At 45.6% G+C, this 23,139-nt stretch overlaps 1 protein-coding gene and 1 long non-coding RNA gene across 8 annotated transcripts in view; one reads left to right on the top strand and one right to left on the bottom strand.

Moving 5' to 3' along the window:
* LOC127483149 (uncharacterized) overlaps positions 1–2,389 on the bottom strand; it is a 64,391-nt gene extending 62,002 nt beyond the window's left edge. For 3 of the 7 annotated variants that reach the window (XR_016212270.1, XR_016212272.1, XR_016212269.1), the window contains exon 1: positions 2,132–2,270. This is a non-coding gene — a long non-coding RNA (uncharacterized LOC127483149). Of the gene's footprint in view, positions 1–2,131 lie in introns of all 7 variants that reach the window. The other 4 variants (XR_011378242.2, XR_016212271.1, XR_016212268.1 and 1 more) reach the window with 4 other exon arrangements.
* RAB33B (RAB33B, member RAS oncogene family) lies at positions 1,823–22,683 on the top strand. The gene is made up of 2 exons (XM_070047578.2): positions 1,823–2,899; positions 19,928–22,683. The coding sequence occupies exons 1-2, from the start codon at positions 2,651–2,653 to the stop codon at positions 20,366–20,368; spliced, it is 690 nt and encodes a 229-aa protein (XP_069903679.1). The 5' UTR covers positions 1,823–2,650; the 3' UTR covers positions 20,369–22,683.
* The last annotated feature ends 456 nt before the right edge of the window (positions 22,684–23,139 follow it).

The raw sequence follows: 23,139 nt of genomic DNA, 5'->3' as shown, positions 1-23,139 counted from the left end.
GGTCTTCCTTCCATTGGTTCACCCCCCAAATGGCCATTAAGGCCGGCGCTGAGCCAATCTGAAGCCAGGAGCCAGGTGCTTCTTCCTGGTCTCCCATGCGGGTGCAAGGCCCAAGCACTTGGGCCATCCTCCACTGCCTTCCTGGGCCACAGCAGAGAGCTGGACTGGAAGAGGAGCAACGGGGACTAGAACCTGGCGCCCACATGGGATGCCGGCGCTGCAGGCGGAGGATTAACCAAGTGAGCCTCGGCGCCGGCCCTGTTATCCACATTTTTAAGTATTCAACTGCTCTTTTCCCTTCAATCTTCAGAATCGCTCCTTTGAATGGTTTAGGTAGCTTAAAAGAATATATTCCAAGGACTTGTAATATTTTGGGGAAAGTTAATTTTCATGGGAATAACATAAACAATTGGGATTTTGCAGTCCATATTGTAACTTTTTAAAACATTTATTTATTTTAAAAGAGTTACAGAGAGATCTTCCATCTGCTGGTTCACTCCCCAGATGGCTGCAACAGCCAGAGCTGGGCCAGGCCAAAGCCAGGAGCCAGGAGCTTCATCCAGGTCTCCCACATGGATGCAGGGGCCCAAGGACTTGGGCCACCTTATACTGCTTTCCCAGGCTATAAGGAGGGAGCCAGATCGGAAGTGGAGCAGCTTGGATTTGAACCCACAGGCGTTGGCTTAACCGGCTAAGCTGCAATGCCAGGCCCTATGTTGTGATTTCTGTAACAGGAAACTGAATAAACGTAATTGGCATGCACTCTAAATCAGGAAGGTAAATATTTTCTGGCTAACATAATCTGGTATATGCATGACCAAATCCAGTGTTCCTACAGCAGTAGAAATTACTCTAAAATATTAAGGCTTTTACAATTTCCCGGAACTTTGTCAAGTGTTCCACTCATTTATTCTAACTACATTTTCACTTCCTCTGCAGGAATAAGCAACTTACCTGCTTTCTTAGAAACAACAGTGCTCTGTTGTTCCCCTCACCCTATTCAAGCCCTGTCATGTCCACAGACCTTGACTTTCCGAACACAACCATCCGTTTAAAGAAAGAATAAAATAGGGAGTGCCTAGCGATCGGGCTGCCCAGTGCCTTCCTCCCACACAGTCTGATTCCCACCCCGGCTCCAGATTCCAGCTTCCTAGGCTGGCGCTGTGGCTCAATAGGCTAATCCTCCGCCTTGCGGCTCCGGTTGCCCCTCCTCCAGGCCAGCTCTCTGCTGTGGCCAGGGAGTGCAGTGGAGGATGGCCCAGGTGCTTGGGCCCTGCACCCTCTTGGGAGACCAGGAGAAGCACCTGGCTCCTGCCTTCGATCAGCGCGGTGCGCTGGAGGGTGAAGCTGTGATGGCTGGGCTAACTGGGCTCCTGGCACCCACGTGGAAGACCTGGATTGAGTTCCCGCCGTCGCACCCCCCGGAATTTGCAGCATTTGGGGAGTGGTCCAGCGACAGCAGCTGTCTCTGTCTCATCAAATGAATTCTTGTCATTGCAAAACAAAACAAACATTTCAGCAAAAAGCAGTATGTTTACACATTCCAAATCTTTTGAGTAATTCATGGAGATTCTGTAGCTTTGGGTGGTTTCATCTGTTAATATTTTCCTTAGGCAAATCTGAGTGGACTCAATACTTAACCCCTGCAGCATCATCACCCAGGCACTGACATAACTAGGGCATAAAGGGGTTTTATTTTCCGTCAGGGTGGCGTCAAGTGACAACTCCCGGGTTTAATGCCACCCCCCAACCCCACAGTGGCCCACACGTGCTCTGCTGGAGCCCGGGACACCAGGGTCCCTTTGGATAATCGCACAAGGTCTTGGTGACGCCTGTCGAAACACTCGGCGTCCAAGGCGGCTCCGTTCGCCTCCGCCCGCGCAGGGACAACGATGCGTCTTGTCAGGACTTCAGGCAGCAAAGCCCGGCGCCGCCTCCGAGTGCGCCCAGTGTCGGGCGGTCTTCCGGAAGCGGCTCGCTCGCGTCCCACCCCATCCAGCCCTCCGGCAGTCCAGCGCCCGCCTTTCCCGGAGCCCCACGGAGACGGCGGGCGCCGCCGCTCGCCTCCACCAGCGCGTCCCGGGCAGCCCCGACAGCACGTCGACGGCGGCGCCGAGCCCGACGTCCTTACCGTCGCTCACCAGGCACACGCCCCCGTCAAAGGCGGCTCCTCGGCCTCTCGCGAGAGGGTGCCCGGCGGTGTGGCCTTCCTTTCAGCTGTCTCTCTCTCCCCGCCCCCGGCCTGATTGCGCGGCTTCCTCCCGAGGGCGGGAACCTTGGACGTGGCGGGGCCGGGTCAGGCCGTGCCGGGCCCGCGGCGCTCAGCTCAGCCGCCCGGCAGCCTGGCCTTCCGCCCCGCCGGCAAGCTCCCTACCGGCCCGGCGCCGTCGCCGGCGGACGGGCGCGTCCGAGTGACGCCGGGGGTGTGGCCGCGGGCGGCCGGCTGGGCCCGGCGGGGCGGGTGGGCGCCACACCTGTGTGGGGCGGGGGCGGGAAGGTGCGCACGCGCGCGGCCCGGCAGGCGGGCGGGGGCTCCCGGGACCTTGCGCATTGGCAGCGGCGGGCAGGGCGCCGCTGGCTGGCGGTGGCGTCATTTCCCAGCCTTTCTGCGCCTCGGTTCCTCCGCCTCAGTTTGGGGCGGGTGGGGAGAATGGCTTCGGAGATGGAGTCGTCGCTTGAGGCGAGCTTCTCGTCCAGCCTTGCGGTGTCGGCGGCCTCGGGTTGTCTGCCTCCGGCCCGCTCGCGCATCTTCAAGATCATCGTGATCGGCGACTCGAATGTGGGCAAGACGTGCCTGACCTACCGCTTCTGCGCTGGCCGCTTCCCCGACCGCACCGAGGCCACTATTGGGGTGGATTTCAGAGAACGAGCAGTGGAAATTGATGGGGAACGCATCAAGGTGAGCGCCTGCGGAACTGTCTGGGAGGAAGTGCGCCCAGGGGTGGCCAGTGTCCCAACCCCACCTGTGCAGGGGTATGCGCTCCATTATTTTCCTAGGCTAATGTGGAGGTTGGAGCTGGCGATTGGAAGCATTTGTTAAGTTGCAAACTTCTAAGGCAGTGTTTCTCCAACTTTAATGGGCATGCAAATTGTTCGCATGGTTTATGAAAATGCGGATTCTGATTTGGTAACACCCCTGGGTGTTGCAGATACAAGTCTGGGAGCCACACTTGGAGTAGCAAGAGTGTTAGGGGTGTGTCTGATATGCTGAGTGTCCGTGAAATATGACCGAAGGAAGAGTACTGACGAACATGGAAAATGCATTCAGTAAATAACATTTAGAAAACAGTGGTTTGAGCACTGCCTTACTCTTATGGAAGTAAAGTCTGTTGCCTTTGAGGAAGTGCTTAGGTGTTCTCGTGCATGCAGTTTTGCTAGAGTGGCTTCTGTAGAAGATTGCTTTGTCTAGAAATATCTCTTTTCCAGGAGAAACGTTCTGTGATCGTTCTTAGTTAAGTCTCCAAAAACATTTTTTTGATGCCATCTCGGATCCTCTCACATCTTCCCTTCAAGTCATTGTTGGTGGTTGCTGAGACTGGGACACCGGGTATGTAGTGAGTAGAAGTGGAGAGGGTAACAGGTGGTAGGTTCAGAGGGGTTGCGCTGGAGGATGAGGGTGTGTGCAGAGGCTCACTTCATTGCAAAGCCACCCCTCAACACCACTGCTTGAAGCATGTGGGTCCTAAGCGTTGCCCTGCCTTGCTTACACTGCTGCTTTTGCTTTTACTTTGCACTTTAAATCCGTGTTTGTCTTTACTTTCCTTCAGTTCCCTGGGGCAGGGGAAAAGAAACAGGCTTCTCTGTGGTCTTACTTTGGAATCCTTAAGGCAACAATAATTTATTTTTCAGTGCCCTCATCTCCACCCTACCCCACCACCACCCTATAGGGGCTTTGCTGCTCATGATGCTAAAGGAGAAACTGGGTGAAGAGAAATCAACCCCTCTGTTAACCTTGTAACTTGTCTTCATCCCTTACAAGCTGGCAGTGGTGGTCCTTTGGGGTGCACTGTATTAGGGAGTAAGAAAGATATGTTTCCATTGCAGAGGAAAAGACAGAACAATAGGCTGAACAGCATTCACCAGAATTAGACAAGACCCAGGGAACCCTGGGGCAGGACTGTAATGGGGCGTCTGAAGTTGCAGAGGGAGTTTGCTTTGGGAGAAGCAAAAGTTCCAGGAGAAAACACACAGACCCCAGCTGGGCTGAGTTCAGGTCTGAACAGGTGAGAGGGTAGTGATTGCACCCTCAGGAATGGATTCATCCAATTCTTGGCTTTGCGAACTAATGGGTTACTATAGGAGGGTCTCTTCAATATCAGGCTGTCTCCACAGGCTTCCTCTGTCCTGCCATATGGTGCCCCCCACCGCGTGACGATGCAGCACAAAGGCCCTCAGCCAGATGCAGGTGCCATGTTCTTGGGCTTCCCAGCCTCCAGAACCAGGATCCAAATGAACTTCTATTCTCTATAAATTCCTCGGTATCAGGTATTTTGTTACAGTGTCAGAAAACAAACTGAACAGATGAGCTGAGTGTCCTTAGTAAAGTAACCAGCTTTGACCCAGACTGTTTAGGTTTAACACGGAAAGTCCTGGGAATACCCTCAGGCAGGTTTCTTAACTTCTGGAAACTTGGGGTTGTAATGCCTTTTCAGGCTGGGTTGAGGAATACACAAGAACATGAATGAAGCACCTGGTTCATGGTTGGTACTCCTAAAATAAAACCTGCCTTTCCTGGCAGCTTCATGATTTTTCTTCACTGGCATCAGTTGTTTGCAGCTGAACACCCAAAGATGGAAGCAATGATAGAGGAAGGCATGGGTAGGCAGTGAAGGGAAATCCCTCCCCACCCCCACCCCGCGAAGGGAAGTAGAAAATTTACCATGGAAGTAGAGAAAATGGGGAAGAAGCTGGGATTTGAGTTCCCTTCACCTGTTCCTGGGTTCTGGTTTGTACTTAAAGATCACACATTAATTTGGTGCAAATTCAAGGGATACTAATACTGAAGAAAAGAGAAAGCTAAGTCAAAACTTAGCTACCTGGATGAGTGCTGGCAGTAGTAGGTCAGGCAGAACTGTGGTGGATCAGGGACTCAAACTTGTACTCCAATATGCAGGTGTCGCAAGGGTTGACTTAACCCACTGCGCCACAATGCTGGTCCCATGAGTAAGATTTTTATTGGGTTAAAAAAGACTACGGGGGGTGGGGGCGGTGCTGTAGCATAGTGGATAAAGCTGACACCTGCGTTGCCAGCATCCCATATGGGTGTCGGTTCAAGTCCCTGCTGCTCCACTTTCAATCTAGCTCTCTGCTAATGCACTTGGGAAAGCAGTGGATGAGGGCCCAAGTGCTTGGGCCCCTTCACCCATGTGGGAGACCCGGAAGAAGCTCCTGGCTCCTGGCTTCAGCCTGGCCCAGGCCTTGCTATTGCAACCATCTGAGGAGTGAACCAGGGGATGGAAGATCTCTCTCTTTCTGTCTCTTCCTCTCTCTGTAACTCTCTGACTTTCAAATAAATACATCTTAAAAAAAAAAAAAAAGACTACAGAAATGTTCTGAGAGGGACCAGTGTGGCAGAGTGGGTTAAACCCCTGCCTGTGATGCTGCATCCCATATGAGTCCCAGCAGTTCCACTTCCGATCCAGCTTCCTGCTAATGCTCCTGGGAAAGCAGTGGAAGATGCCCCAAGTGCCCGTGTGGGAGACCTCGTTGGAGTTCCGGCTCTTAGCTTTGGCCTGGCCCAGCGTTGGGTGTTGGCAGCCATTTGGGTGGTAACCAGCTGATGGAAGGTGTCTTTCTGTCTGTCACTCTGCCTTTCAAATAAATAAAGTTTTAAAAATAGTTAGGAGGGCCGGTGCCGTGGCTCACTAGGCTAATCCTCCGCCTTGCAGCGCCGGCACACCAGGTTCTAGTCCCAGTCGGAGCGCTGGATTCTGTCCCGGTTGCCCCTCTTCCAGGCCAGCTCTCTGCTGTGGCCAGGGAGTGCAGTGGAGGATGACTCAAGTGCTTGGGCCCTGCACCCCATGGGAGACCAGGATAAGTACCTGGCTCTTACCATCGGATCAGTGTGGTGTGCCGGCCGCAGCACACCGGCCGCGGTGGCCATTGGAGGGTGAACCAGTGGCAAAGGAAGACCTTTCTCTCTGTCTCTCTCTCTCACTGTCCACTCTGCCTGTCCAAAAAAAAAAAAAAAAAAAAAAATTAAAAAAAATAGGAGACTTCTGTAGTAGGATAAAATATAACTATATTGGAAAAATTTTTTAAAATTTTTATTTATTTGAAAGGTAGAGTTATAGACGGGGGAAGACACAGAGAGAGGTCTTCCATCTGCTGGTTCAACCCCCCCCCCCCCCCCCGCCCCAAATGGCTTCAATGGCGGGAGCTGGGCCAATCTGAAGCCAGGAGCCAGGACTCCCTTTCCCTACCCCAACCCCACCAGGGATCCCACCTGGGCACAGGGGCCCAGGCACCCGGGCCATCCCCCACCACCTTCCCAGACTACAAGTAGAGAGCAGGATCAGAAGAGGAGCAGCCAGGACACGAACTGGCACCCATATGGGATGCCGACATTGCAGCCGGAGGCCTAGCCCACTAAGCCACAGCACTGGGCCCCTTATTTGAAATTTTTAAAAAACAAAAAACTTTTATTTTCTTAGTGTCCGTTAAAAAAAAAAAACAACTAAAAGTGACATAGAAGAGCTGTATTCCATGTGCTACTGCTTAAAATGTTCATATTATCTTTTTGGAAAATTGTGAACCTGACTTGAGATGACATTGCTTCGAACTTTTTCATTAGGAAGCTGGGAAGTTCTATGTTATTTTATTAATAAGATGTCATTCTAGACATTTTGTTTGATAAAAAGGAGATATTGTGTTATATACCCTTACAAATTGTGAACTGGAAAATATGCAGAGATCACGGTTCCTTCAGAATCAGTTAAAATGTCTCATCAAATGTAAGAAAGTCTATATTTGCTCATCTGTTCCGAAGCACTACATATGTGTAATTTAAAGGAAAATATTGTGTAGAAATTTGGAAGTCGAATAGAATCATAAAACTGATTCTTTAAATAAGAAGGCATTTGACTTTTAGATTGAGACTCCTAACTCTGTCCTTATGCTCCCTCTCTGTACGTCGGTCCTCATGGGACCAGCTGTCCTCTTTTTCACAACCATTTTACAATGGCAGACACACCAATGGAATTACTGAAGCTTGGTGCCGAATTTATTCTGTTCTCCCACCATTAAGGTCCACAGTTGCTACTTGAACATTTCAATAGTTTACTTATTTGTAGAAGTAAAAATGAAATTTCCTGGGGCCAGCGCTGTGGTATAGCGGATAAAGCCGCCACCTGCAGTGCTGGCATCCCATATGGGTGCCGGTTCAACTCCTGGCAGCTCCACTTCCGATCCAGCTCTCTGCTATGGCCTAGGGAAGCAGTAGAAGATGGCCCAAGTCCTTGGGCCCCTGCACACACGTGGAAGAACCAGAAGAGGCTCCTGGCTTCGGATCAGTGCAGCTCCGGCCATTGCGGCCAATTGGGGAGTGAACCAGCGGATGGGGGACCTCTCTCTCTCTCTGTCTCTCTCTCTCGGCCGCTCCTCTCTGTGTAACTCCGACTTTCAAATAAATAGTAATAAAAAAAATAAATTTTGCCACACTAAAGACAGATGTTAATATTAACTAAAGAAAAACAGTTAGGACATCTCCCTCCATTGATAAATCAAATATTTAAACAGTAACTGCTGAAAACAAGATAAAAGTTTTGTTAAGCATGAAAAAGTACAGTAGAGCACAAGAGTCATGCAGGGCCAAAAATGATCCACTGCCTGTTTTGATTTGGCTCACAATTTAAGAATGATTTTTACATTTTTATTTATGTGTCTTTAAATTATTTTTCATTTACTTGAGGGGCAAAGCGAAAGCTCCCACCTGCTGGTTCACTCTCGTGGGCTAGGTTAGGGCTGGAGCAAGGAGCCAGGGGCCAGGAACTCAATCCAGGGTCCACATTCGCAGGAAGCTAGAGTCTGGGCTCCAGAGCCGGGACTTGAACCCAGGAATGTGGGTTCTTAACTGCGAGACTAAATGACTGCTGCCGATTAAGTGGCTGGTGAAAAAAAATACCCCGTGATGTATGAAAATTATATGAAGTTTAGGATTTATCTAGGATATCCTGATGTCATCCTCCTTGTCCTGTGGCCCTGCCCCTCTCCTTTGTTGCGTCTAATTGATTTTCTTCCATACACTTTGCTGATGCTCCATATACAGAATCCTAGCTCAAGTTGTTTTTGTTTTAACTTCTTTGAACTCTTAGCGCAGCTCAACTGATCCTCCATCATCAGGCCTCAATTAATCTATTTGTGTTTTGTTGCCTGAATACCAGGTTACTGTTGCTTTTCTAACCATATTCCCATTAGTTTCCTCCAAGTATTATAGAATCCCAATTATTTGCTGATTCCTGTGCTTTCACACTTGATTTTTTTTTCACACTTCATTTTCCTTTCACACTTCATTTTCTCAACTCTTTGCTTGGAATAGCCCTCTGTTACAGTTTGGTTATTCCCAAAGTCCCATGTTTTAACACCTTGATCCTAGAATCTTATACTTGAATTTTTTTTAAAGATTTATTTATTTATTTGAAAGGCAGAGTACAGAGAGGCTTAGGCAGAAAGAGAGAGACAGAGAGAGAAAGAGGTCTTTCATCTGTTGGTTCACTCACCAAGTGGCTGCAACGGCCAAAACTGCGCTGATCCAAAGCCAGGAGCCAGGAGTTTCTTCCGGGTCTCCCACATGAGTGCAGGGGCCCAAGGACTTGGGCCATCTTCTGCTCTCCCAGGCCATAGCAGAGACCTGTATTGAAAGTGGAGTAGCTGGGACTCAAACTGACGCCTGTGTGGGACGCCAACACTGACGCCCATGTGGGATGCAGGCGGTGGCTTTACTTGCTATACCACAGCACTGGCCCCATACTTGAATATTATGGAACTTGATTGAAGTATGTTATCTGAAGGTGTGACCTTGGAAAGTGATTGCATTGTATTAGGCTGTTAGGGTGGAAATCTTATGATCAAATCAAGGTAGCTTTTTAAAACTTTATTAATTAATTTTTAGATATTTATTTATTTGAAAGAGTTACATAGAGAGAGAAGAGGCAGAGAGAGAGAGGTCTTCCATCTGCTGGTTTTACTCCCCAATTGGCCACAACAGCTGGAGCTGCGCCAATCCAGAGCCAGGAGCTGAGAGCTGCTTCTGGGTCTCCCACGTGGGTGCAGGGGCCCAAGGACTTAGGCCATCTTCTACTGCTTTCTCAGGCCATAGCAGAGAGTTGGATTGGAAGTGGAGCAGCTGGGACTTGAACCGGCACCCATATGGGATGCTGGCATTGCAAGCTCTTTGGCTCTACCTGCTACGCCACAGCGCCAGCCCCAAAACTTTATTTTTAAAGATTTATTTATTTATTTATTTGAAAAGCAGAGTTACAGAGAGGCAGAGGCAGAGAGAGAGAGAGGTCTTTCATCTTCTGGTTCACTCCCCAGATGGCCACAACAGCCGTTGCTGTGCTGGTCTGGAGCCAGGAGCCAGGAGCTTTTTCTAGGTCTCCCACGCAGATGCAGGGGTCCAAGGATATGGGCTATCTTCTACTGCTTTCCCAGGCCATAGCAGAGAGTGAGATTGGCAGTAGAACAGCTGGGATCGAACCAGCACCCATATGGAATGCCAGCACTGCAGGTGGCAGCTTTAGCCACTATGCCACAGTGCCAGCTCCTAAAATTTTATTTATTTCTTAAAGATTTATTTATTTATTCAAAAGAATTACAGAGTAGGAAAGAGATAGAGATTGATCTTCCATCTGTTAGTTCACTTCCCCGATGACTGCAACAGCTGGGGCTGGACCGGGCCAAAATCCAGGAACTGGGAGCTTCAGCCAGATCTCCCACATGGATGGTAGGAGCCCAAGCACTTGGACCATCTTCCACTGCTTTTCCCAGGCCATTAACAGGGAGCCGGATTGGAAGTGGAGCAGCCGGGACACGAACCAGCACCCATATGGGATGTTGGTGTCACAGGTGGCGGACTATACCCATTGTACCACAAAACGGGCCCCTCAAGGTAGCTCTATAAAGGGACAAAAATAGAACACTCATGCTCCTTGTCTCTCTGTGCCCTAGCTTGCCATGTGATCCTTACTGTGCGCATGTTCTGCCATTCGCCTCAACACACACCGGACCAATTGGGCTCCCCAGTGTTGGACGATGAACTTCCAAAACTGAGCCAAAGTAAACGTTTCATTTCTTTTTTTTTTTTTTTGACAGGCAGAGTGGATAGTGAGAGAGAGAGACAGAGAGAAAGGTCTTCCTTTTGCCGTTGGTTCACCCTCCAATGGCTGCCACGGCTGGTGCGCTGCGGCCGGCGCACCGCGCTGATCCGAAGGCAGGAGCTAGGTGCTTCTCCTGGTCTCCCATGGGGTGCAGGGCCCAAGCACTTGGGCCATCCTCCACTGCCTTCCCCAGCCACAGCAGAGAGCTGGCTTGGAAGAGGGGCAACCGGGAAAGAATCCGGCGCCCTGACTGGGACTAGAACCCGGTGTGCCGACGCTGTAGGCGGAGGATTAGCCTATTGAGCCGTGGCGCCGGCCATAAACCTTTCTTAGCTAAGAAGCTACTCTAAGGTATTTGTTATAGTGATGAACATCAAACTAATATATACCTCCTATCCCATATTTTGCCCATGCAGTTCTTCCTTATTCAGCTCTGAGAGTCTCCTTCAACAACCTCCCTAGCCCTCCTTCTGCACTCTTCTGTCTTTGAACTACATTAGCACTTTCACTGGAAAGAAACAGAATCTATAAAAAGGTTAACATAAGATTTATCCATATTATTTTTTAAAAGATTTATTTATTGGAAAGAGGGAAATGGGGAGAGAGAAAGATCTTCCATCTGCTGGTTCACTCCCCAGATGGCTGCAACAGACTGAAGCCCGAACTCCAGCCTGGTCTCGCACACGGGTGGCAAGTACTTGGACCATCGTCTTCTGCCTTTCCAGGAACAATAGAAGGAAGCTGGTGCAAAAGTAGAAACAGAAAGCAAAATTTGAACCAGTGGTTTGATATAGGATGCTGGCATCACAAGCTGTGCTGCATCACTGGCCCCAATATGTATGTTTTATTCAAGCCCACGAGACACGAGCGCATGATTTCCAATAGTGTCTTGCTCAGTTCCTAAACCATGTAGTGGTTACCTAGGGGAATAAGTATAAAATGTACAGAGGCCACGCGATCGGTCAGCTGCCCTGGAAACCCAGAATTGAGGTGATAAGGGAAGCTAGTGAAAAGAAAAGGTAAGTAGAAGAGGTATTTTGAACATAAAACCAAAGGGTTTTAGTAACTGGCTTGTATTTTAGATGTGTATATGTGTTTTTAAAGATTTATTTATTTGAAAGGCAGGAAGACAAGGAGAGGAGGGGAGAGACATATCTTCTATCTGCTGGTTCACTCCCCAAATGACCACAACAGCCAGGGCTGGGCAAGGCTGAAGCTGGGCACCAGGAACATCTTCTGGGTCTCCCACATGGGTGCAGGGACCCAAGCACCTGGGCCATCCTCCACTGCCTTCCCAGACGCATTAGCAGGGAGCTGGATCTGAAGTGAATCAGCCAGGGTGGAGTACCCATATGGGATGTCAGCACGGCAGGCGAAGGCCCCTAGTTATGAGTTTTTTTTTTTAAACTTTATTTATTTGAGATGGAAGATCTCTCTCTGTCACTCTGCCTTTAAAATAAATAAGTTGTTAAAAAAGAAAAATGAGCCGGTGCCACGGCTCACTAGGCTAATCCTCCGCCTTGCGGCGCCGGCACACCGGGTTCTAGCCCCGGTCCGGGCATCGGATTCTGTCCCGGTTGCCCCTCTTCCAGGCCAGCTCTCTGCTGTGGCCAGGGAGTGCAGTGGAGGATGGCCCAAGTGCTTGGGCCCTGCACCCCATGGGAGACCAGGAGAAGCACCTGGCTCCTGCCTTCGAATCAGCGCGGTGCGCTGGCAGCGGCGGCCATTGGAGGGTGAACCAACGGCAAAAGGAAGACCTTTCTCTCTGTCTCTCTCTCTCTCACTGTCCACTCTGCCTGTCAAAAAAAAAATTTTTTTTTATTTTTAAGGTATTTTAATTTCTTTTTAAAGATTTATTTTATTGGGCCGGCGCTGTGGCTCACTTGGTTAATCCTCCGCCTTGCGGAGCCGGCATCCTATATGGACACTGGGTTTTAGTCCCGGCTACTCCTCTTCCAGTCCAGCTCTCTGCTGTGGCCCGGGAGTGCAGTGGAGGATGGCCCAGGTCCTTGGGCCCTGCACCCGCATGGGAGACCAGGAGGAAGCACCTGGCTCCTGGCTTCGGATCGGCACAGCACAGCGGCCATTTGGGGAGTGAACCAACGGAAGGAAGACCTTTTTCTCTGTCTCTCTCTCTCTCACTATCTATAGCTCTACCTGTCAAAATAAAAAAAAAAAAAGATTTATTTTATGTATTTATTTGAAAGAGTTACACAGAGAGAGAGAGAAAGGTCTTCCATCCAATGGTTCCCCAATTGGCGGCAACGGCCAGAGCTGCGCCTATCCAAAGCCAGGAGCCAAGAGCTTCTTCTGGGTCTCCCATGTGGGTGCAGGGGCCCAAGGACTTGGCCCATCTTCTACTGCTTTGCCAGGCCATAGCAGAGAGCTAGGTGGGAAGAGGAGCAGCCGGGACTAGAACCGGCGCCCATATGGGATGCCGGCGCTTCAGGCCAGGGAATTTACCTGCTGTGCCACAGTGCCGGCCCCAAGGTTTATTTATTTATTTTGAAAGTCGGAGTTAGAGAGAGAGAAAGGGAAAGACAGAGAAAGAGAGATGTTCCATTCGCTGGTTCATTCCCCAGATGGTTACAATGACCGGCGCTGGTCCAGGCTGAAGCCAGGATCCAGAAGCTTCCTCTGGGTCTCCCACATGAGTGCAGGGGCCCAAAGCTTGGGCTCTCTTCTGCTGCTTTCCCAGGCCATTAGTCTGGAGCTGGATTGGAAGTGCAGCATCCAGAACACAAACCAGCATCCATATGGGATGCCAGTGCTATAGGCAGTGACTTTATCCACTATGCCACACCCCAGCCCATGTTAAATTTTTTACATAAATAGGAGCAAGCATTGTAGCACAGCCACTGCTTGTACTACTGTATCCCATATCACAATGCTGGTTCCAATCCCAGCTGCTTAGCTTCTAATCCAACATCTAGAATGCATCTTAAGAGGCAGTAGGTGATGGCTCAAGTGTTCGGGCTGCTGCCATCTTCAAGCGAGACCCAGAAAGTTCTAGACTCCTGGCTTAGGGCCCAACTGTTGAGGACACCTTGGGAGTGAACCAGCTGATGTCTTTTTCTCTGTTGTTCTGCCTTTCAAGATGAAAACTGGGAGCCAACATTGTGGCATAGCAGATAAAACCACCACCTACGATGCTAGCATCCCAAATGGGTGCCAGTTTGTGTACCAGCTGCTCCACTTCCTATCCAGCTCCTTGCTAATAGCCTGGGAAAATAGGAGAAGGTGGCCCAAGTGCTTGGGCCCCTGCTGCCCACATGAGAGCCCTGGTAGAAGCTCCTGGCTCCTGGCTTTGGCCTGACCCAGTTCTCGCCATTGTAGCCATTTGGAGAGTGAACCAGCAGATGGACAATCTCTCTCTCTCTCTCCCTCTTCCTCTCTCTCTCTCTCTCTCTCCCTTTCTCCCTCTCTCTCTTCCTTTCTCCCTCTCTCTCTATAAGTCTTTTACATAAAATAATCTTAGAAAAAAACCACAGAAAATAATTCTTTAAAAAAGATGAAGATAAATTTAAAATTAAACTCTTAAATAAACTTTAGTTTCTTAACAGAAATAGCAAACCTTACAACTATTTAAAAGGAATACTTTCTTTAAAATGAGGAATTTAATGTATAATTAATGAAAGGGATAAGGAAGAAAGCAAGCAGTGGGAGTTGGGAGGCCCGAGTCATAACCCCAGCATCACCACCAACTGTGTGACCTTGACTCACCAAGTTTCTCGAATTTGTTTCAGTCTTAAAAGTGGGACTGCTTGGAGGAATTTGGGAGCAGTAATCTTAGCTTTCCTCTGCATATCCTTTCCCTGTTTTTAAAAAACACATTACCATCTCTCCTGAAGGAATAAGCAACCTTAAACTGGGGCTTAGCACATTCCAAGTAATACCAGTTTGGGCCCAATTGGGCCATCTTCCCTATAATATATAAGTATTAAATTGGAGGAAGTTACTTTGCAAATATCCTAGTTTAACATTTGCCAAACTAAAGAGTTCCAGAGTGGCCTTCCCTCCTTACCATGAACTCCACTCAGAGCTAGACCTCAGGAGTTTTCTGGGCTGTCATGGGGTTTGTTCTGCTGGCGTCTGTCAGTCTCTCTTTCGGTCAAAGTTGGCATCTGTTGTCCTGTCCTTTCTTGGCTGCAGCCTCTCTGTTCACTTGCCCTGGTCTCCACAATGTGCAGGCCTGGAAAACAGCAGGCAGCATAGCAGGGTGCCTGTGCCCAGGTCTTGATGCGATTTAGTAATTTCTTCACAACATTTTTCTTTTCTAAATGCCCCATTAGCTTACTAATTAATAATTTTGAGCAAGATTTACAGAATAGGAATATCATTGAGTTAGTCCCTTCCAAAAACAAAGGTTTTCTTATCGTCACTACTTACATTTGTGGAGGACTTCTGTAGTCCTTTGAGGCAGGGCTAAATTCTGTGCAATTTTTTTTTTTAATTTTTTTTTAATTTTTTTTTTATTTTTTTTTATTTTTTTGACAGGCAGAGTGGACAGTGAGAGAGAGAGACAGAGAGAAAGGTCTTCCTTTGCCGTTGGTTCACCCTCCAATGGCCGCCGCGGCCGGCGCGCTGCGGCCGGCGCACCGCGCTGATCCGATGGCAGGAGCCAGGAGCCAGGTGCTTTTCCTGGTCTCCCATGGGGTGCAGGGCCCAAGCACCTGGGCCATCCTCCACTGCACTCCCTGGCCACAGCAGAGGGCTGGCCTGGAAGAGGGGCAACCGGGACAGAATCCGGCGCCCCAACCGGGACTAGAACCCGGTGTGCCGGCGCCGCTAGGCGGAGGATTAGCCTAGTGAGCCGCGGCGCCGGCCGCAATTTTTTTTTTTTAAAGTTAAGTTTAATTTTTTTTAACTTATTAGAGAAAGAGAAATTCCATTTCACTGGTTCACTCTCCAAATGCCTGCAATGGCTGGAGCTGGGACAGGCCAAAACTGGGAGCTGGGAATTCAACCCAGGTCTCCCATGTGAGTGACAGGAACCCAGTTACTTGAGCCATCACCACTGGCTTCCCGAAATCTACATGGGTGGAAACCCAGATACTCCAGTGTGGGATGTGGCCATCTTATTCACTAGGCTTAACTCCTACTCCTGTAGTTTCTTTGTATTAAAGAAATGCATGTTTGTTTGGAAAACAGAATAGCAAAACTAATAGGAGAAATTGCCTTAAAAATAACCATTAATATTTTGGCATATTTCCTTTTCATGTGCTTTTAAATTTTAAAATTTCTGAATATAGGATATTATATGATATCCTATATCCTATAATATATAGGATATTATAAATAGTTATTCACCAATGAAATGATATGTAGACATCTGAGCTACAAAAAATGCCTTTAAGAGAAAAGAAATCTGGGAGCTGGTGCTGTGGCATAGTGGGTAAAGCTGCTGCCTGCAGCCCTGACATCCATATAGGTGCCAATTCAAGGTCCCAGCTGCTCCAATTGTGATCCAGCTCCCTGCTAGTGCTCCTGGGAAAGCAGCAGAAGACACCCAAGTACTTGGGCCCCTGTGCCCACATGAGAGACCTGAAAGAAGCTTCTGGCTCATTGCTTCAGACCGGCCCAGCTGCTGCCATTGCAACCATTTGAGAAATGATATAGTTCATATGCCATAAGATTTGACCTTTTAATATATACAACATAGTGATTTGTAGTACACTCACAAAGACTGTATGGCCATTATCACTGTCTAATTCCAGAGCATTTCATCACTCTATAAAGAAATCCCATACCTATTGGCAGTCACTCACTACCCTTCCTTCTCTCACACCCTGGCAACATTAATCTAATTTGTCTCTATGGATTTGCCTATGTCAGACATTTGTTGTAAATAGTATCTCACAAATGGCAACCTTTTATGTCTAGCTTCTTTCACTTTGCATACAGTTTTCAGAATTCATCCATGTTGCAGCTTGTGTCAGTACTTTGTTCCTTTTCCTGGCTGAATAATGTTCCATTGAATGGATAGACCATATTTTGTTTATCCATTCATCAATTGATGGATATTTGAGTTGCTTCCACTTCTTGGCTATTATGAATAATGATGCAATGAACATTTGTGTACAAATCATTGTGTTATTATATGTTGTCAGTATTCTTCAGTGTGCCAGATTTGACTGGGTCCTATGGCATCTCTCTGTTTCATCTTTTTTTTTTCTAATAATTTGTTAATTTGAATTTCAAATAACATACAATTAGCTATTTTAAAATGAATGAGTCAGATATTTTGTATATCTACAATGTTATCCAACCACCACTTCTATCTAATGACAAAATAGTTCTTTTAATCCAAAGTAAAACCCAGTGCTCATTAAAAAGGATTATTTCCAGAGTGGGCATTTGGCATAGCCGCTAATCTACAGCCCATATCAGAGAGTGCCTGGTTTGAGCTTCCAGTCCAGCTCCCTGCTAGTGTGCATCCTGGAGGGCAGCAGTGATGGCTCAAGCACTTGGATCCATGTGAACCCACAAGGGAGACCAGATTGTGTTCCAGGCTTCTGACTTTGGCCTGACCCAGCCCTGGCTGTTTGTGGTTATTTGGGGAGTGAACCAACAGATGGAAGATCTTTCTCTGTCTCTCTGCCTTTCAAATAAAATGAAAATAAGAATTGTGTAAAAAATAGTTTATTCCCTTCCCCTAACCTCTGGCGACCACCAGTCTCTATTCTGCTTTTATGGGCCTACCTGTTTTTGATACTTCATGTGAATGAAATGGAACGTGTGGCCTTTTGTGTCTGGTGTCTTTCACTTGGCATGTTTTGGAAGTTTATCCATGTTATTGCATGCATCCGTAGCACATCACTGCTTTTTGTGGCAGAGTAATATTTTGTTTTACTTTTTGAGGAACTGCCAAACTTTCCCAAAATGACTGCACTATTTTACATTCTCTCCAGCAAAGCTTGGGCGTTCCAGTTTTTCTGCATCTTTGACCACACTTATTATTGTCTGTCTTTTTTATTAGAGCTATTCTGGTACATGTGAAGTGGTATTTTGTTGAGGTTTTGGTGTGCATTTCCCTGATGATTGATGATGTCCGTTTCATGTGTTATTTGACCATTTATAGATATTCAGAGAGTGTGATTTGGATCTTTTTTACCAGTTTTTAAACTGGGCTGTCTTTTAACTGAGTTGTAAGGCTCTGGACCCGTACCAGATACATTTTATTTGCATATATTTCCTTCCATCCTGTGAGTTGTATTTTCACTTTTTTGGTACTGACCTTTGAAACATAAACATTTTAAATTTGTAAAGAAATATTTATTTATTTATTTGAAAGTCAGAGTTACAGAGAGAGAGAAGGAGAGGCAGAGAGAAAAAGATGTCCTCCATCCACTGATTTACTCCCCAATTGGCCACAATGGCTGAAGCTCCGCTGATCGGAAGCTAGGGACAAGGAGCTTCTTCTGGGTCTCCCACGTGGATGCAGGGCTCAAAGGCTTGGGCCACCTTCTACTGCTTTCCTAGGCCATAGCAGAGACCGGAATCGGAAGTGGAGCAGCCAGGACTCGAACCAGCACCCATATAGGATGCTGGCACTGCAGGCAGCGGCTTTACCTGCTATGCCACAGCGCTGACCCAAAACATTTTACATTTTGATGAAGTCCAATTTATCTATTTTTTCTTTGGCTGCTTATGCTGTAAGCATCATATCTAAAAAACTGTTGCTAATCCAAAGTCACAAAGATTTACCCTGTGTTTTCTCTAAAGACCTTTAAAGTTTTAGCTGTTACATTTAGGTCTTTGATCCATTTAAAATTTTAGTATGTGATTAGAGGTAAGTATCTTGCCTCATTCTTAAAGATTTGTTTGTTTATTAGAAAGGCAAAGAAAGGGGCCAGTGCTGTGACACAGCAGGTTAAAGTCCTGGCCTGAAGCACTGGCATCCCATATGGGCGCTGGTTTGAATCCCAGCTGCTCCTCTTCCAATCCAGCTCTCTGCTATGGCCTGGGAAAGCAGTGGAAGATGGCCCAAGTCCTTGGGCCCCTGCACCCACGTGGAAGACCCAGAAGAAGCTCCTGGCTCCTGACTTTGGATCAGCTCAGCTCCGGCTGTTGCAGCCATTTGGGGAGTGAACCAGCAGATGGAAGACCTCTCTCTCTCTGTAACTCTGTCTTTCAAATAAATAAAAATAAATCTTTAAAAAAAAAAGAAAAGAAAAGCAATGAAAGAAAGAAAGGGAGAAATGGAAAGATTGATCTTCCACCCACTGCTTTACTCCCCAAATGTCCACAAATAGCCAGGGCTGGGCCAGGCCAAAGCAAGGAGCCAGGGAATCTATCTGGATCTTGCAAGTGAATGGCAGGAATTCAAGAACTTGGGTCATCTGCTGTTTCCCCAGGCATGTTAGCAGGAAGCTGGATCAGAAGCGGAGTAGCCAGGACTTGAACCAGGATTTCAGTATGGGATGCAAGCATCTCACATGGTGGCTTGGCTCTCAGTGCCACAAAGCTGCCCCCATGGGCATGTTCTGACAACCTCAATTTTTTTTTTTTTTTTTTTTTTTTGACAGGCAGAGTGGACAGTGAGAGAGAAAGACAGAGAGAAAGGTCTTCCTTTGCCATTAGTTCACCCTCCGATGGCAGGAGCCAGGTACTTCTCCTGGTCTCCCATGGGGTGCAGGGCCCAAGTACTTGGGCCATCCTCCACTGCACTCCCTGGCCACAGCAGAGAGCTGGCCTGGAAGAGGGGCAACCGGGACAGAATCCGGCGCCCCAACCGGGACTAGAACCTGGTGTGCCGGCGCCGCTAGGCAGAGGATTAGCCTAGTGAGCCGCGGCACCGGCCAACCTCAAATCTTACATCTACTTTTTGGGCTATCTTCAGTATCCCCCTGAATTTCCATCTACTTTGTACTGTTGTATGAGGAGGCACCAGGTTAGGCATCCAGTTACTATGTTGAACATCTGTAGATAGCATAAGCCTTTCAGTTTAAAGTTATCTAAGCAAATCTGTCTCTAGTCTTTCCCACTCTGACAGAACTGCTCATGATTCAACTTTTATTTTTAAGAAATTAAACAAAGGTTGGATAATTATCTAGTGGATAATTCTAAATATGATGAGTTATATTTATCTTTATTCCTCAAATTCCCCATATTTCTACTAGGAGACATTGGAATAGTGTGTGTGTGTGTGTGTGTGTGTGTATTTGGAGGCTGGGCCTCATAACTATGAAGATCTTTCCTACATCTAATATTTTAGATTATACTACTGAAAGGTAGAGTAACATTTAGTAACCAAATTTATAGGAATTAAGCGCTTAAGGTATTGCAAGAACCTGATATATGTATATATTTTCTGTTAACATCTTAAAATAAGTTTTGGAAGTATAGTTTTATCCAAACAAACTTGATTTACTGACACTTAGTAAATTGAAATACTTTTTCTGGCCCTTGTTTTACAATTTAACAATAATGAGACTAGTATGCATATCCCATAGGCAGCACTGACAAAGACAGTTCTGTAGAAGGGAACAGAACAAAGTATAAGTGAAGAAGTACTGAGGCTCATACAAAGGTAATTCAATGTCTCAATCTGTATAATTGGAATAAAAGTTTCAGTTTTCCTCTTTTTTTAAAAAAAATTTCATTTTCAGATCCAGTTATGGGACACAGCAGGACAAGAGCGATTCAGAAAGAGCATGGTGCAGCACTACTACAGGAATGTCCACGCTGTTGTCTTCGTGTATGACATGACAAACATGGCCAGTTTCCACAGCCTGCCATCCTGGATAGAGGAATGCAAGCAGCATTTGCTAGCCAATGACATACCACGGATCCTCGTGGGAAACAAATGTGACTTGAGAAGTGCCATTCAGGTTCCCACAGACTTGGCACAAAAGTTTGCCGATACACACAGTATGCCTTTGTTTGAAACTTCTGCTAAAAACCCCAATGACAATGATCATGTGGAAGCTATATTTATGACCTTGGCTCATAAGCTTAAGAGCCATAAACCATTAATGCTTAGTCAACCCCCTGATAATGGAATTATCCTGAAGCCTGAACCAAAGCCTGCAATGACGTGCTGGTGCTAAATATCTCTTGATTATACTACCAATTTTGACTTAAAGAAATACTTTTGAAGTATGACAGTGATAATCGTAAGATTAACTCTCAAATATAATGGCTCATCCTGACACTTTAGTATACATCATTGTCATGCTTTTTATTTTGTATCTAAGAAGTTTGTCACTGTGACAACACAAGGAAAATGTTGGTTTCAGATGTCATTGAAAATGATGAGTTGAATCAGAATATTTTTTCTTTGGAAGTCCAGTGAAGGAAGCTTCAAATGAGAGCATGGTGGGATTTTAAGAATCAGTACCTGTTCATTCTGTGTTCCTCGGACTGAAAAAAAAAGTAAGAAGTTAGTACACACCTACTGTTACCTTCCTTGGGAAGTGTTCTTTTAGGATAGAAATTTGTATTTGCCTCTTCCCTGAGTTCCTTCTTTGTTTTATCAAGGTATTTCGGTATGTTATTATGGAGTCAAGACTTTGGTCCAGTGGGGAGAGGAAGGCATAGAATATTTTCTGTGTCTCAGTCCATAAAGAATGACTTTTCTACTGGTTCTAGAAGCTTGATAGTTCTAATTGATCAGATCAGATCTATAAAAATCATTATTTTCAAAAGAATAAATTATTATCTTTACTAAGTTCTAGTAAAATATGCAAGTATAAGTCAGATTTTAAGCCAGATGAAGTGGCAAGGAAAGATGCTTTGTATTTTGTTTTGGTGTCTTTAAGTGAGGAGAACAAATTGGGAGCATTTGGAGGAGTTGTGATTTGGAGGAGAGGTCAACATGAACCTGGCTCCTGGCTACCACAGGGGAGCTTATTTTTAGGTTTTAGTAATTTCAAGTCCTGTATCTCATTCTCTCCTCTTCCCCAATCAATTTAATGATTAGATGCTAAATTAACAAATCAACTTCTAGTTGGATTATAGCTCTGAGGGTGTGCCTGATTACTATGAGTTGACATGTGTTTCTGTAATAGTATTGTGTTATATTGATTTTTTTAAAGTGTTTAAATTTTGTGGCCACAACGAGCTATTCCTCCTTGGTATGGGAAATAAATTAGATATTGAAAAATATCTTGTCTGTTCCTTGGTAATGGGAAGCATATTTCCAAGTTTTTTTCACCCTATATAGTTTCATTGTGAATTGAAGACTTTGCACATAGAAAATAGCACACTTGCTGTGAAGCTATTTACATAAATGGAATGTAAGCCATGTCTTTCACTGAGGTGTGCACCTTCCCAGTTCTGACAGATGGCTCTCCTTGATCATTTCAGAGGAAATGAAGCCAAAAGATGATTGTACTTAACGTATTTTCACAACGTGGGAAACCAGCTAAACATTTAATCTAATCTAGTTTAGGGATCTTGTTCTGGCATTATCGTGGTCTTGACTGGAACACTTCATTAGAAAAACCAGGTAATTCTATTAAACAAGCTCACCTGACACTAATAATTATAAGAAACAATTAGTTTTAAATATTAGAGTTTGTATTGGCTTAACATGCATCTAGGGAGAGAAACCCATTTTTCTTAATCATGCCAGAATTAAAAAGTAAAAATTGTTTACTTTTATCTAAATTAACGTTGGTTTGTAACTATTTTTATAGTCCAACAATGACTGCTGTAGTAAATGTGAAAGGTATAATAGTTTTTCTAAAGAAGGGACTGTTGTTTTTCAAAACATTTTCTAAAGTGGAGAAGAAAGTTTACAGACTTTAGAAGCATACTTATGTTTTTTTCAGTATTGTTACCATGATTTTAAAAAAATAAATCAACTTTCTTTTTCTAAGAAGTTAATAGTATTCTTTACAGTTCTGCAAGAGGAGTTATTTTTTCACTTTAATATTTATTAATTTAAAAATATTTGTATCTCATTTGTAACAACTTATTTTAATTTTTTTGTATGTATCTTTTTATCCTTAAAAAGAACATACTTAGTTCATGGGGATAAAGCTTTTAGGTATATTCCAAAATATTTATAAAACACCTCATTGATTGTTGAGAAATCACTTCCAAAATGGTGGGACATGCCTATTTAATTTTTTTGAGCACATAATTGCACAGTTTATGTACATATATATATATATGAATTTATTTTATCTGTGACCTTTAGTTGAAAATATCAGATGTGTTTTGGAAAAGTCAATTAATTTGAGAACACCAAAGGAAACGACCCCAGAGCCTGATGTGCTGATTACAATGCTTTATGGAAAGTACATTGTTGATGGATGTTTCCTCATCAAGTCTCAACGGAAGTTACGTTTGTTGTGGAATAGTGTCATTGTTACATTTTCCCCATGAAGTTCAATAAAACAGCTTTGCCACAAAGAAATTGTCTTATGTCCTTTATTTGCCTAGGGGCATACAATCTTTTTTCCCTTGGATTTTTGCATATTATATAATTTAAGGGTACTTCAAAAGGTTTATGAAACAGTTAAAACTTAAGTCTGTCTCAGTGCATTTTTTGAAATCCCATGGATAGCGTTTTCATGATACACATTTTCCATGAACTTTTTCAAAACTCTGTGTACATTTTAAAAAAGAAATTAAGAAAATTGCAACTCACTGGAAATTTATTTTCCTCTATTGCATTGGGGCAAAAAACACTTGAGTAAAAAAATAAAACTAGATATTAAAATTAGCTGATAGGGTAGCTGTTGTGTTTGAGGCTTAGTGATCCAGAATTTAAGAATGCTTCAGTGCAAATGGCAAATACTACAAGAGGTGATTGACATCTAGATACAAAAGGATTTAGCAGGAGGACCGGGGCTGTGGCATAGCGGGTAAA

This window comes from Oryctolagus cuniculus, chromosome 8, assembly GCF_051225735.1.
Source record: "Oryctolagus cuniculus isolate XC-2025 breed Fujian yellow rabbit chromosome 8, ASM5122573v1, whole genome shotgun sequence".
Classification (NCBI taxonomy): Eukaryota; Metazoa; Chordata; class Mammalia; order Lagomorpha; family Leporidae; genus Oryctolagus; species Oryctolagus cuniculus.
Note: the sequence above shows the minus strand (reverse complement) of the source record. Positions and strands in the feature narration are given on the sequence as shown.